We start from the raw sequence: 15,747 nt of genomic DNA, 5'->3' as shown, positions 1-15,747 counted from the left end.
AATGTTATGGGAGGGTGGCACTACAACACAAAAATGGCATAGCTGAACTCTCTCCAGTTGCACTTTTGGAATCCTCACTATTTTCCGAATTACCACGACCTCGATATAATGCCCAGTGGTTACAGTTACTCTGCAGTGAAAAGTATGTTCAAAATTTTGCTGGTAAGGATAGTTGTGATTTTGCTGCTTTTCTTGGTAATTCTCACCCAAAAGCCATATAGCTGATATTTTTGCACTAACATGTTATTAATAATGCTACACACAGTTTCATTTTTTATATATTCCAGTTTGGTGGTGAATGTTATGCAAAGAGATTCCATTCCGTCTGAGGTGGATTATGAAACAAGACAGGGAGTTTATTCAATCTGCCTACAGCTTGCAAGGTGAGAGCCAATGTACATTGATTTACTCAAAATTAAAGCCATCATCTGCATATGGCTGCTAAGGGAGTGAGTAACACTGTCAGCCAAGAACAAGATTGGGTACTTCCCACAGTCACATTTTCTGTCCAGCTTCATGCAAAAACTATGGTCATTTGAATGACATATTAGAGACTGAAGCCCAGTGAGGGGTCAAAACCTTCAAGCGAAGGGGACAGGAGGAAATAATTTAATTATTTTGTTAACTGCTTTGGAAATCAAATTGTTCTGACCATTTTGCACACTGACACCTTAAGGACACATCCACAATGCCCAGTATTATCACAATTCATTGCTATGAGTAAAGACAATGTGTTGCAGCATTTAATAATTGTGCTAGAAAATATCTGCTTTTACAGCGTTACAAATATAATCAAAACTATAGACTTTATCACAAGTCACACATTTTTACTGAGGCAAGTTGATTATCAAGGGTATGCTAATGTATTGATTATCTTTACTGGACCACTAACCCCGAGAAGGAAGATCAGATCAGATTCCACGGCAGTTTGGTAAATTGAATTGAATTTGCAACAGAACCTTGAAATAAAAGCTAGTTTGGGAAAGTGACCATGAATCTGTGGATTGTCATAAGGAACTCAATTAGTTGTCATGTGTTTTCGGGGAAGGAAACTTGTCATTCTTACCCTGACTGGCCTATATGTGATTCCAATCTCACGCCAGCGTGGTTGACTCTTGACTACACTGAAGTGTCCAGGCAGGCTGCTCCGTTGTATCAAGTCTTTGCACCTTCTCTGAGCAGCTAGGGATGGACAATAATTGTTGCATTTGCCAGTGATACCCACATCCTGAGAATAATTATATTTTAAATTCATTCAGGATCTCGTAACTATATAATGAAGATGAGGCTATAATTCAAACTTTTGAAATTATTGAAAACATTCTGCAAATAATTGCTTCTAAAATTCCAAAGGTTATTGTGCCTGCCAGCTTGATGTTTGTATTGATGCAGGTGATTGTTTCATGTAGTAATTAAAGTGACTTTGTAAACTAAATTCTCCCATTAGTTTTCCAAGTTTTCGGAAATCTGTCCAACGAGTGAGAGGTAGATTCTTGTACCTAATCCTTTGTTGTGCAATTACTGAAAATAACAGTTATCCTTTTTCTGCACCCTGTCAGATAAATAATTGTTCAAATTCATCATCACTGCAATTTGATGGTGTAGCATTTTGGTGTGTCAGCCTGCTAAGACATGGTAGATTCTCTTTTTTTTAATATATAAATTTAGAGTACTCAATTATTTTTGTTTCCAATTAAGGGGCAATTTAGCATGGCCAATTCACCGACCTTGTGCATCTTTTTGGGTTGTGGGAGTGAGACCCAGGCAGCAAACTCCACACGGGCAGTGACCCAGGGCCGGGATCGAACCTGGCTCCTCAGTGCCGTGAGGCAACAGTGCTAACCACTGCACCACCGTGCTTCCCTAACATAGTAGATTCTCAACTAACGTTTTCTTATTGAGTAGTGGAAATCTGGAATTCCAAAACAAATGTGGATTCGGATCAACTGAAACTTTCATGATCGCGATATATGGTTTTGAGAATGGGCTTCAAGAGATAGGAACAATAATGGATAAGTGGTCCAGATCAACAAAGAATAAATAGAATGCTAAAATGGTTGTTTCCTACATGACAAAATTGCACATTGCAATGAAGTTATCAAGAGAAAGCTCCTTGCTGAAGGTGATGTGGTCTCCAACAAGGATGAAAAAAATACAGATAGTGCAACAGTATGGTTGCTTTGAAAGTTCAGCAGCCAGCAACTATTCAAACGCTGCAGACTTGGGCAAGCTCAGCTGAGGATGAGTTGTGGATCACAGAATTTCTACAGTTTAGAATTTTGAGGGTGTAGAGAAATGTGTCGGAAAATGTGCACTGATTTTATTGCAGCGAACTAAGTTTAAACCTGCTTTTTGTCCTTTTCCAAATAGTATTCACCCTCAAAATCCGGTGAAGCTGTAAAGTGAGAAAATCCTCAAAATAATTTGTTGAACTTGATTTCTTCCCATTTGCCCACTACTCAAAAAAGGGCAAAAGTGAGTGGAATTATTAGAATTTCAGGGCACTCTATTCTTATTTTTATACCGAGTCTCTCCTTCATCAGGTTTCTGTTAGTTGGCCAAACCATGCCTCCTACTTTAGATGACGACTTCCTGAAGGATGGAATGGAAGCATTGTCCTCCCGCCCATTTCGCAATGTCAGTCGACAGAGCAGTCGTGGCGGCCAAGAAAAATCAACAATGAGACAGATGAGTGTGACATCAGATCGGTCATCTATCAGAATTGAGGAGATTATACCTGCTGCTAGAGTGGCAATACAGGTGAGTAAAGCCAACTCTGCTGACAAGGGTGGTGCTATTGTCTGGCGTACCAAAATCGACCTTGCAGAAGCTGAGCGCTAACTCTTATACACTTCTTCCTACCTCCTGTTGCATCAAGAGCCTACTACCGAACAGACCACAAGCCCAATGTCAAATATCAAGCTAATGTTTCCAGGACTGTCACTGACTTCACCTCCTCTAGGGTTCTTTCCTCCACAGCTTCCTGCTGAACAGCTGATTCTACATTCTTCCCAAAATCCACAAACAGGACTATCCTGGTAAATCCGTTGTTTCAGCCCTATTATGCCGCACTGAACTTATTCTTCCTATCTTAATTCTATTTTTTCCTCCCCTCACCCAGTCTCATCCCACCTACATCATGACTCTTCTGACACTCTGTCTGACACTTCATTTCCTACACTTCTAATCTCACCCCATACGCTGAGACTGCAGAAGGGGTTTCCCTTGTTCTCACTTTCCATCCCACTAGCCTCCATATTCAAAGATCATCATCTGTCATTTCTGCCACCACCAAACACTTCTTTCCCTCCAATATTCCAAAGGGACTGTTCCCTCCGTGACAAGCTCATTCTTCAAATCTTCCCCATAGCATCTTGCCATGGAATTGCAGGAGATGTAACGTGCTCTCTTAACTCCTTTGTCCTCACTGACCAAGAACCCAAACACTTCTTCCAGGTGAAGCAATTATTTAATTGTACTTCTTTCTATTTAGAATACTGTATTCACTGCTCACAATGCAGTATCCTCTAAAGATTGGGTGACTGCTTGTGAAGCACCTTCGCCCAGTCTGAAATAATGATCCTGAACTTCTGGTTGCTTGCTATTTTAATTCAGCACCTTGCTTTCAGGCTCGCATTTCTGTTCCTTGCCTGCTGTAGTGTTCCAGTGAAACTCAACAAAAACTGTAGGAACAGCACCTCGTCTTCCAATTAGACACTTTATAGCCTTCTGGACTCTGTACTAAGATCTGCAATTTCAGACCATTTCTGCCCCATTTTGATGATGTTTTTTATTGGTCATGTGCCAGTCATAATCTTGTTCTTCATATTTTTGCCTTCTGACAGAGCTGTTCATTATTTTGCCATTCACCCTCATTCTGGGCAAATTATTTCTTTACAAACAACCATTATCACTCCCTTTGCATTTTGTTCCATAACGCCTATCAAAGACTTCCCTTCTTACTCCTATTCCACCATTTCAATGGCATAAAACTCATCATATTTCTACTTAGTTCTGAGGAAGAGTTATATCCCACTCAAAATATTTACTCTTTCTTTCTCCACAGATGCTGCCTGAGCATTAAGTATTTCCAGCACCATTTGTTTTTATTTCAGATTTCCAGCATTTGCAATATTTTGTTCTTGAGACTTTTTGTAACTGTACAGTCTGAGTAACATTAATATTTGTGCATTAATGTCCAGATGTTTTGAAAGTGCAGCATATATTAAAGGGAAGGTGGTAATACAGTATAACCAAGTCCTATCATTAAATTGATAGTTAATTATGCAATTTTGTTTGTTTTCTGATGTCGAGCTGCACCTGAGAAACTGTCAATTGAAACAGCAAAATGAAAATAAGGACACTGTGTTCGCCACCATTTGCATTGCAAGAAGGTTGAGCACATGGACCACTTCTCGGGATCCAGCATTCAGAAATTGGTGGAAGGAGTCCTGGGGGCAGACCTAGAATTGGGGTTCTGGGTTCTGTGCAAATATTCCTTTTAGTAAGGTCTTACAGGAGAAAGAGGGAAAACTCTCAATTTAAAAAAACACAATGGAAGTCAGTATACTGGTCTCCTCTTATTGACAGGGCCTTGAGTTGCGCAAATAGATTGGTGCATCTCTTACCAGTGGTGTCGCTTCTGGTATTTTGAAAGAGGAATTGCAAAAACAAAACAATGAAACGTGTCTTGTCAGGAATTTGCAGAAGTGTCTATCTGCTCATTTCCGTAGTGGAACAACTGATTCTAAAGCCTAATCCATTAAAGTTATCAGGAAAGTCTAAATCAGATAATGTATATAATTAGGTAAATCGATACAAATCAGGAAATTTGAGGTGCATGTAACATGACAAAAAAATAGTCATAGGCACTTCAATCAACATATAAACTGGGTAAACTTAATTAGTACTAATGCTGTGGAAGATGAATCCTGGAATGTATACAAGATAGTTAAAACTATGTCAGGGAACAAACTAGAGAACAGTATTTTAAATCTGGTATTATGCAATGACAAAGGGCTAATTAATAATTTGGTTGTAAAGGAATCTTTATGGAAGAGTGACCATTAAATGACAGAACTTTACATTGAGTTTGAAAATTACGTAGTTCAATCCATAACTCGGTTCTTAAATCCAAAGAAACTATGAAGCTATGAGGAGGAAATTGGCTATGGTAGATTGGGAACTAAATTAAAAGGTATGATGGTGGATGGGCAATGGCTGTGAGTTAAAGAGTTGATACATGGTTTACAGCAAGTTTACATTCCTTTGAGGGACCCAACAGGAAAAGTGATCCGACCATGGCTAATGAGAAGTTAACGATTGTATTAGATCAAAGGAAAGGACTTAACAAAGTTGCTGAACAAAAAGCAGTAAGCCTGAGGATTGGGGGCATTTTAGAATTCAGCAAAGGAGGACCAATAAACTGATAGAAAAAATAGAATATGAAAGTAAATTAGTGTGAAACATGAAAGTGGACTGTAAAAGCATCTTTCGGTACATGATAAGGAAAAGATTATCAAAGAAAAATGTGGACCCGTTACAAACGAGAGACATGAGAATTTATAATGTGCAATCAGGAAATGACAGAAACTGAACAAGCATTTTGTATTTGTCTTCATGGCGGAAGACACAAATCCTCTCAAATACAAGAGAACCAAGAGACCAGCAAGAATGAGGAACTGAAAGAAATTGATAGTTTTTTTTAAAAAGCAGTACTCGAGAAATTAGTGGGACTGAAGTTGAAAGTTGATAAATTCCCCATTGATTATCTAAATCCCAGAGTGTTGAAAGAAGTGGTGGCAGAGATGATGCATTGGTGGTTGCCTTCCAAAACCGTTTCTGCAGATTGGAAGGTAGCGAATTTCAGAAAGGAGGGAGAGAGAAAATGGGGCACTCTAGATCTGTTAGACTTGCATCAGCCATAGGGAAATGCTAGAGTCTATTAAAAGGATGTGATACTTCGAAACTAATGATAGGTCTGGGCAGTCGCATGGATTTATGAAAGAGAAGTAATGTTTGACAAACCTGTTTAATTTTTTTGAGAATGTAACTAGCAGAATAGATAAACGAGAACCTGTGGTTGTGGTATATTTGAATTTTCAGAAGGCTCTCAGTAAGGTTTCACAGAAGAGGTAGTTGGCAAAATTAAAGCACATGGGATTGGGGGTATATAGTGGGATTAGGATTGGTTAAAGGACCAAAACCGGAATCGGAACAAGTGGGTCATTCTCAGATTGGCAGTCTGTGCGGTATTGGTGCGGTACTGCAAGGATCAGTGTTTGGGGCCCCAGCTGTTCGCCATCTGTGAATGATTTGGAAGTTGGGACCAAATGTAATATTTCCAAGTTTGCTGATGACACAAAACTTGGTGGGAGTCTGAATTGTCAGGTGAATGCAAAGAGGCTTCAAGGGGATTTGGACAGTCTTAGCAAGACGGCAAGAACATGGCAAATGGAATTATAATGTGGATAAGTGAAATTATTCGTTTTGGTAGGAAAAACAAATGCAGAGTACTTCTTAAGTGGTGAGAGATTGGGAAGTGTTGATATCCAAAGGGATTTGGGTGTCTTTGTTTCCAAGCTACTGAAAACTAACATGCAGGTGCAACAAGCAATTAGAAAGGCAAATGGTATGTTGGCCTTTATAGCAAGAGGATTTGATTACAGGAGTAAAGGGTTGCTGCAATTATATAGCACCTTGGTGAAATTGCATCTGGAGTATTGTGCGAGTTTTGGTCTCTTTGCCTAAGGAAGGATATATTGGCCATAGAAGGGGTGCAATGAAGGTTCGCCGCACTAACCGCTGGGATGTTGGCATTGTTCTGTGGGGAGAAATTGAGGAGACTGGGTCTGTATCCCCTAGAATTTAGAAGAATGAGGTAATCTCATTGAAACATACAAAATTCTTACATGGCTCAAGTCGACAAGGTGCATGAAGGAAGCATGTTTCCCCTGGCATGGAGAGGGTGGGGGGCTCTCGAACTGGGGGACATAGTCTCAGAATAAAAGAGAGAGATAGACCATTTGGGGCTGAGTTGAGTTGAAGAATTTCTTCACTCAAAGGGTGGTGAATCTTTTAAATTCTCTACCCCAGAGGTCTGTGGGGACTCTGTGATTGAGTATATTTAAGACCGAGGTCGATAGAGTTCTAGATATTAAAGAGATATTCAAGGCATATGGAGATAATGCAGGAAAATGGCATTGAGATATTTGATCAGCCATGAATAATTGAACGGCTGAACAGGTTATAGAGGACAAATGGACTTCTTCTAATGCCTATATATGTTCCGATCATACCTTACCCACAAAATGGGTTCAGTGTTTAATTATCATGAGATAATTAAAACTTCGTTTTTTCCCACACACTCCCCATGACATTTGTCGCAAGCTTAAACACAAGATTATTTAGATACCGTGTTTACTCTTCCAAAATCGTTGAGATGTACAGATGGGTTTAGGCATTCAACTTTCTTCAAATATCCCTGAAGTTTTTATTTGAAGGTTAAAAGCTGCCCACCGATGAACATAAAGGGAATGATTGTAAGAAATTATGACAACCTTAATTTGGGTCAACTAAAGGAACAAATCAATTTGTCAACTCTTCAACTCTCTTGAAGAATAACATTTTAGTTATTTGAACAAATTGTTATTGGAATCATCAAGTAAAAGATATACTTGTGTTTCAACCTAAGCTCACTCATTCATCCTTGGCGGTACAGCATGCCAGTTATCTGACCAGCAAGTGTGCGATTTCTGTATTTTAGTTAATGTGAACATAACTTTATGTTGCAGACAATGGATGTGAATGATTTCACCTCAACCGTGGCCTGCTTCATGAGGCTGACATGGGCAGCAGCAGCTGGACGTCTTGACCTAGTGGGGAGCTGCCAGCCAATTAGAGAGAGTACCAATTCTCTTTTTTCTGTTGGTATTCGAAATAGGCTCAGCAGTTCAGGTGAGGAAATCTGTGTGCCCTTGAAGCTTTTCCCAGCTGGCAATCTTTATTTTTTTGCTTTAGTTTGAAGGTTAGAATCCCACTGTCAGTCTTTTCAAATTAGATACCAAGACAAGTGGCATAAAATAGATATTTGCCTCGATGGATACTTTAGCAAAAGTCTGACTAGCTCCCGAACTCTTGACAAAAACAAAAATGGATCCCGTTTCGCAGTTCTCAATCTCTTTTGCGTAATTTTCTGTGCCCTTTTGTATTCTCCATGTGAAGTAACACTCTTGGTCACGAGGGTCAGTAATTGACATAATCTGACCTCAGTCAGTGTTCCTCTTGCATCGAGGGTTGGACATCAGTTTTGCTCCTTAGTTTACTCTGGAACCTGTGCACACGACACTCACCACTTTTCTGGTAACAACAGGAAATCATCATTTGCTGAATCACAGTTGTCAAATGTATATTCTCCAGCATTTTTGCGGAGGAACTCACCCCGTAATTACGGATTTGGACAGTTGTTGGAATACAGTGATTCTGATATTTGGCGGTATTGATTGAACATATTCATTTGTTTTAATTATTTTTTATTTAGAGCCGACTGTGGTATCAGATAAATATCACAGAAATGGGTTCCATAGCTTGGTGGGTAGGTCAAGTAATGTTTTTTTAGTAAAGTATTAAATTTACTGTCCGGTTATCTTAATGGAAGATGGGGAGTAAACTACCCCCTCAAGTGGAATAGCACTGCAACTGTTTAACTTTTTACAGGCAGCACTTGCAGTACAGGAAGTGAAGGTGAATCAAGCACGCTCCATGCAGGCATATGTGTGAAGCAGCACTCCGTCTCCACCAAAGATACGCTCATTGCTCGAGAGGCCTTATCACTTCTAGTCACATGTTTACAACTCCGGTGCCAGCAACTAGGTAATGTCTTTCACAGATCAGTCGATTTATATTTGAGAGTTGGATCTACTTTAAAATGACATTTGTCTTTCGTAATACTCTAGGTGACAATACAAGATTACAATCTTATTTTATAAGTAAATGACATACAATGCTAAGGGTTTTGAGCATACCTGTCAAAACATGTTCTCTGTGGAAATTATTCTCACCATCCACTGTAAATATGTCATTAAGGATTCCTTTGGTAAATCTCCACTTCTGCAGCAAGGTTCAGGAATCTTAATTTTGCCGATGCATTTCTGCCTCATAGAACATAGAACACTACAGCACAGGACAGGCCCTTCGGTCCTCGATGTTTTGCCGAGCATTGTCCGAAACCAAGATCAAGCTATCCCACTCCCTGTCATTCTGGTGTGCTCCATGTGCCTATCCAATAACCCCTTGAAAGTTCCTAAAGTGTCCGACTCCACTATCACAGCAGGCAGTCCATTCCACACCCTAACCACTCTTGAGTAAAGAACCTACCTCGGATCTCCCTCCTATATCTCCCACCCTGAATCTTATAGTTATGCCTCTTATTTGCTTTATTTTCAAATTATCTGAAGAGGAAAAAAAATCCAATTTTCTTTGGTAAAACCTCTAACTCTACTTCAGGTTTTCATCCATAGCTGTTTTAAAAACCATATTTTTCACCATATTCCTCTTATAAACACAGCTTGACACGGTGGCACAATGGTTAGCTCCGCTGCTTCTCAGCACCAGGGACCTGGGTTGGATTCCGACCTTGGGTGACTGTATGGAGTTTGCACTTTCTCCCCGTGTCTGTGGGTTTCCCCGGGTGCTCCGGTTTCCTCCCACAGTCCAAAGATGTGCAGGTTAGGTGGATTGGTCATGCTGAATGGCCCCTTAGGGTGGAGTTTGCAGGAATGGAACGGGAGATTGGGCCTAGGTAGGATGGTCTTTCGAAGGATCAGTGCGGGCTCGAATGGCCTGCACTGTAGGGATTCTATGGTTCTATTCGATGATTGTATGCAGCTGTGCTTTAAAATTGATGCGATATTAGAGGAAATACATGAGTTCTTTTAATTGAAGCAGCTGAGCTAAGTGGGAGAGATCACCAGAGATAGACAAGCCCATAGGAAAAGAGAAACTGGAAGTAATTGGAATTTATTTTACTTTAGAAGGAGGAGCTGCGCAGAGTTGAGTAAATCCAATTTAAAAATTACTGTCATGTCGCTGTCTTCACATTTAAGGATATGGTGATACAAAGAATTGGTTAGAGAAATTGCTTGAGTTGAGCTGTAGGTGAAGCACAACACGAGGTTAGTATTTCTAACCTTAGTTGTGGGCAGCACGGTAGCACACGTGGCTAGCACTGTGGCTTTACAGCGCCGGGGTCCCAGGTACGATTCCCTGCGGGGTCACTGTGTTCGGAGTCTGCACGTTACCCGCTTGTCTGCGTGGGTTTCCTCTGGGTGCTCCAGTTTCCTCCCACAGTCCAAAGACGTGCAGGTTTGGTGGATTGACCATGCTAAATTGCCCTTGGTGTCCAAAAAGGTTAGGAGGGGTTATTGGATTACGGGGATAGGGTGGAAGTGAGGGCTAAAGTGGGTCGAAGCAGACGCGAAGGGCCGAATGGCCTCCTTCTGCACTGTATGTTCTAGTACACTGTAGAGATCGAAAGGAAACTAAAAACTGAATTAGAAAAGTACCTGTGCTAATACATATTATAAATGTGATTAGTAGCTAATTGTTTTCAATGATAGCAAAAGACTAAAAGATCAGATAAACCATAGTTTGCTTTTTTGTTTTAGGTTCTTTTTATATTCTTCCTTGTGTGAGTGATTTTATCATTGACATACTACTTGGATCCCCCAGTGCTGAGGTAAGGAAATTGCTGAAAAAGTCTGTTTTTCTCTGGGACCAGCAAATGCTACATTATTGGAATACTGTGGAACAAATAAGCGATCAAGCAGAATCATATCTGGAATTAGAAAAGTTTCTAGAGGGGAAGCAGAATATTTTTCAAAAGGCAAGAGACTAATAAATTATGGGATTTGTACACAATGTAAACATGCAGGTTCAACAAAAAAGGTTTTTGGAAGGCAACTGGTATGTTAGCTTTTATATGAAGTGGGTTGCAATATAAAAGTAAGGAAGTTTTTCTGCAGAAATATAGGGTTTTAGTGAGATCTCATTTGGAGTACCATGTGCCTTTTTATTCTCCTTAACAAAGGAGGGATGTTACCTGAATTAGAGGGTTTGCACCAAAGGTTCATTCGGTTGATTCTTGGGGTGAAAGGGCTGTCCTATGTGGAGAAATTGAGTAGGTTGGTAGAATGAACCTATATTCTCTGGAGTTTAAAAACAATTGAAAGGTATAAAATTCTAAGCGGGTTTGGCAGAGTTAGCGTTGGAAGCCTGCGTTCCCTGACTGGAGAGTCAGGAACTAGGGTCATAGTCTCAGGATAATTTTGGACTGAGGTGAGGAGAAGCTCATTCACTCAGGGTTATGCATCTTTGGAATTCTCTACCCCGAAGGCTGTGGATGTTGAATCGATAAAGATATTTGAGATGGGGATCAATAGATTCTGGGGCTCTAGGGAATCAAAACGATGTTAGGGATAGGATAGGTTAATGTCGAAGTTCAGCCATAAAATCCCCATTTTATTGAATCGCATGGGTGGCTTGATGGGCAGTATGGCTTGCTCTTGTTCATGCTGCTGTGCACTTGTCTGTATTTTAAATATGTCTGTTGCTCCATATGCTCACAGATCAGAAGGGTTGCCTGTGATCAGTTGTACACACTGAGTCAAACGGATACCTCCACGAACCCAGAAATACAGAAACCTAATCAGTTCCTTCTGCACGTCGTCCTGACAACACAGCTGCCACTATGGTCCCCAACCAGCATCATGCGTGGAATCAACCAAAGGTAGGATGTCAGGAGTAAAGTGAAAAACTGAAATTATAAAATAAAGGCCTGGTCTGCACAAAAGTTTGTAAAGGATCTCCTATAGCTTTACTTTAAGTGTAATCTGGGGCTTGGCGTTTAATTGGAATCGCTGGATGATAACCTAGGCAGTTCCTATAACTAATCTGGGGCTCAGGTATTCCCCGTGGAAGATTCTTTAAAAAGGTGCTGAAACATTGAGATACAGCTGAATGGGTGACACCTGCTGCTTACAAAATGCTCTGAATTTATTTGACCCATGGCCGTTACATGAATGTAAATTACCTTTCTGTCTAAAATAACCGTGTTTTGTTTTGTTCCATTTGCGAGTTACTTGTCCTTGTTACTTTTGCAGGCTTTTGTCTCAGTGTACTGAATATTTTGGCTTGAGGTGCCAATTGTTGGATGACTTAACATGTGAGTATGGTGGATCAATTTACAGTTTAAATATAAGCAAACAAACTGTTCTTTTTTCAGATCATCCAGTCTGTTAGATAAACCCATGAAGAAATGACTGATTTTAAAATTGAATTTTTGGCAGTTCCTAATTATTGAATTACGTTTTCATTTTTAGTCCAATTAAATATTGTATGACTTGTTTTGCACATCAAGAGCATGGGGTTACATTGAGGGTCACAACACAAATCAAAAATTTCCAAAAGCAATATGATTTGTTAACTAATCAATGTGTACTGGAATGTTATGTTATATACACTACAGGTTCATAACTACAGTTGGCGACTTTTAACATTGGTTTTAAGGCATTAATACATATGGTACTACTAAAATTTTACTTTAGTCACAATTTATGTTGCAAGCTTCTATGATTTGCTACATTCAGGTTATCCCATCTATGCTGGCACTTTTCTGAACCAATCCAAAACTCAATCCCACTGAGCTGTCCGTCCCCATAACCCTGTATATTTGTCTGCTTCAAATAATCCTACTGTTCCCATAACAAAAGGAATTTATTTCCTGCCTCAACTACTCTGTGGTAAAGCATTCCACTTTGCAATAACTCAGTAAAATTTATCCTAACCCCTGAGCTCTTGTCCCTGATTTCCTATCTAGAACAAAATCAGTCCTCATCTATTTGCATTGCCAAAATGCTTTACAATTTTAAAACTTCGATGTAATACTTGTATAGAATTGAAATGATGCCAGTATCTAGGATCTCTATAATTTCTTAGTAGATGTTCTACACTGTACTCTGCATGGCTTCAATATTCAGCTTGTAATGTCAAAATTGCACAGATGCTCTGGTCTAACTGGCCTAACCAAAACCTTGTACAAATTTGTCACCTCTTTGCTTTTGTACTTTTGCCCCCTTTCTGAGCAATATCATCAAACCTTTGTTTCACACCTGTCAGCCAACTTTCTAGTCATGCTGCTACAAATTCACATATGATTGAGTTTCCTGTGACAAATCGTGGTAGGTTCATATTTCCTTAAGTTGCAGTTTATATTTAGTCTCTCCCATGGAGTTCGGTTCTTTGCACCACGTTTTGCCTTGTGGGAATATATCCATTTTGTATTCTATCTTGTGTTTGAAGATTCTCCACGCCTGATTTTTGTCCTATTTGCTAACCATTTTGCCAGTTAATTTGAACCAGCAGATCCTCAGGGATCCCAAGTTCCTCTTGGACCAACCATCTTCAGCTGCTTCAGTAATGACCTTCTTTCCATCATATGGTCAGAAGTGCGGATGGCCGCTGATAATTGCATAATGTTCAGCACCATTCACGACTTTTCAGTTTCTGAAGCAGTCCATGTCCAAATGCAGCAAGACCTGGACAATATTACGGTTTGGGCTGACCAATGACAAAATAGCATTTGGCTGCGAAAGTGTCAGGTAATGACCAACTCCAACAAGAGGGAATTTAACCATCGCCCTTTGGCATTCAATGGCATTACCATTGCTGGATGCCCCACTATCAAGATCCTAGGGGTTACTATTAACCAGAAACTGAACTGGATTAGCCATATAAATATTGTGGGTACAAGAGCAGGTCAGAGGCTAAGAATCCACAGTAAGTAACTCATCCCATGACTCCCCAAAGCCTGTCCACTATCTACAAGGCACAAGTCAGGACTGTGATGGAATATCCCCACTTGTCTGGGTCAGTGCAGCTGCAACAACACTCGAGAAGCTCAACACTATCCAGGACAAAGCAGGGCACTTGAGTGGCACCCTTTCCACAAACATTCACACCACCGATGCAGAGTGGCAGCGAAATGTACCATCTACAAGATGCACTGCAGGAACTCACCAAGGTTCCTTAGCCAGCACCTTCCAGATTCACAGCTGCGACCATTTAGAAAGATACTGGCAACAGATACAAGTCACTCACCATCCTGAATTGGAAATATTTTGCCGTTTCTTCACTGTTACGGAGTCAAAATCCTAGAACTCCGGCCCTAATAGCACTGTGGTTGCACCTAAACACAAGGACTGCAGCAGTTTAAGAAAGCAGCTCACCACCACCTTTTCAAGGGCAATTAGGGATGGGGCAATAAATGCTGGTCTTGCCAGCAACGCCGACCTCCCATGAATTAATAAATAACATTTTAAAATCCTACCGTATCTAAGTAATTTTTTTCTTTGACTTTCCAAATCTGAAAACCGTTATCATTTACCCATCATTACCCTTTTTACTTTGTACATTAAACCTAAAAATAATTTGCTTGTTTAGTGGTGCCGTACCTATTCAGTTTCCCAGAATTAAATCAAGCAATGCTTCTTCATTGAACTAGAGTAAAACCCAAAGCAAAATGATCATTGGAATAGTTCAAAATGCATAGTTTCACCTGAAATAATGCTGCATGATTCAGCCCCGCCCGCATTGCAACGTAGTACTGGGGAATTGAATAATTCCGTTATCTTTGCAGCAGCATTAGACATTTTTTAGTCAGGAATAGGATAGGTTTTGATGCAGGAATGCCTCATAGCTCTAACATTTGGTGTATTTTAGCTCCAACCACCTAAGACCATTATTGTCAAATTTATTTTTCTCTGCAGACATTTCTATGGCTTCCCCTGAATAAGGTTGCCAGTGAAATAGAGAATAGATTGTGCCTTGGGTACACACTAATTTAGAACATAGTTTAGAATTACTAAAAAAATTAGCTTAGGATTGTTTTATGGATTGAAGAGGGAAGTTACTTGCACACCTGTCTAGGTTGAATTCAGAGCACTAAATGGAAGCAGTGTTCTACCTAACAATGTTATACAGTCTTAAATAATACTTTATTTCTCATTTTTAACAGCAAGATCATCACTGAATTTAATCACCTATTTCTTTTTAGCTTCAGAAATGGAACAGCTTCAAATTAGCCCTGCAGCCATGTTAGAAGATGAGGTTAACTGGCTTGACAACTTTGAGCCCACATGGACTGCTGAATCAGAGACTAGCGAGTCAGATAATGTTCTGCTTGCGGGACATCTGCGCCTTATCAAAACTCTACTGTCACTCAGTGGCCCAGAGAAAGAATTACTCGGTAATTTAAGATTATTTTTACAACCACTATTAAAAATGTGCTTCAGAATATTGAATGATAGGAAAAAGGAGTAGGTCATTCGGCCCTTTGAACCGGCTCCGCCATTCAATCTTCCCCAGCACTCTTTTAATGAAGTCCATGTCATCCCAGTTCGGGGCATATATATTCACCAGCACCACTCTTCTCCCCTCCAGTCTGCCCCGTACCATCAGGTATCTGCCCCCCCTGTCTGCGGATATGCCCTCTGCCTCAAATTGCACGCGCTTGTTGATCATGATTGCCACCCCTCTGGACTTTCGAGTCCAAGTCCGAGTGGAAGACCTGGCTAATCCAGCCCTTCCTTACCCTGGTCTGGTCCGACACTTTCAGATATGTCTCCTGCAACATAATTACGTCCGCCCTCTGGGCCCGCAAGTGCGCGAACACCCGCGCCCTCTTAACCGGCC

The 15,747-nt window shown here is 40.4% G+C and overlaps 1 protein-coding gene across 3 annotated transcripts in view; it reads left to right on the top strand.

The window, feature by feature from the left end:
* The window catches only part of usp24 (ubiquitin specific peptidase 24), a 200,945-nt gene that overhangs the window by 123,760 nt on the left and 61,438 nt on the right, over nt 1-15,747 (top strand). For all 3 annotated transcript variants that reach the window (XR_005460306.1, XM_038794055.1, XM_038794056.1), the window contains exons 32-39: nt 288-383; nt 2,544-2,760; nt 7,794-7,956; nt 8,716-8,871; nt 10,665-10,735; nt 11,625-11,785; nt 12,159-12,220; nt 15,110-15,301. Coding sequence is in view for 2 of the 3 variants with exons in the window: in XM_038794055.1 (XP_038649983.1) it covers nt 288-383; nt 2,544-2,760; nt 7,794-7,956; nt 8,716-8,871; nt 10,665-10,735; nt 11,625-11,785; nt 12,159-12,220; nt 15,110-15,301 (1,118 nt within the window). In the remaining variant the exon portion in view is untranslated. The remainder of the gene's footprint in view (nt 1-287; nt 384-2,543; nt 2,761-7,793; nt 7,957-8,715; nt 8,872-10,664; nt 10,736-11,624; nt 11,786-12,158; nt 12,221-15,109; nt 15,302-15,747) is intronic.

This window comes from Scyliorhinus canicula, chromosome 4, assembly GCF_902713615.1.
Source record: "Scyliorhinus canicula chromosome 4, sScyCan1.1, whole genome shotgun sequence".
In the NCBI taxonomy this organism is placed as follows: domain Eukaryota; kingdom Metazoa; phylum Chordata; class Chondrichthyes; order Carcharhiniformes; family Scyliorhinidae; genus Scyliorhinus; species Scyliorhinus canicula.
The sequence above is the reverse complement of the archived record's forward strand: the minus strand, read 5'-3'. Positions and strand labels throughout refer to the sequence as shown.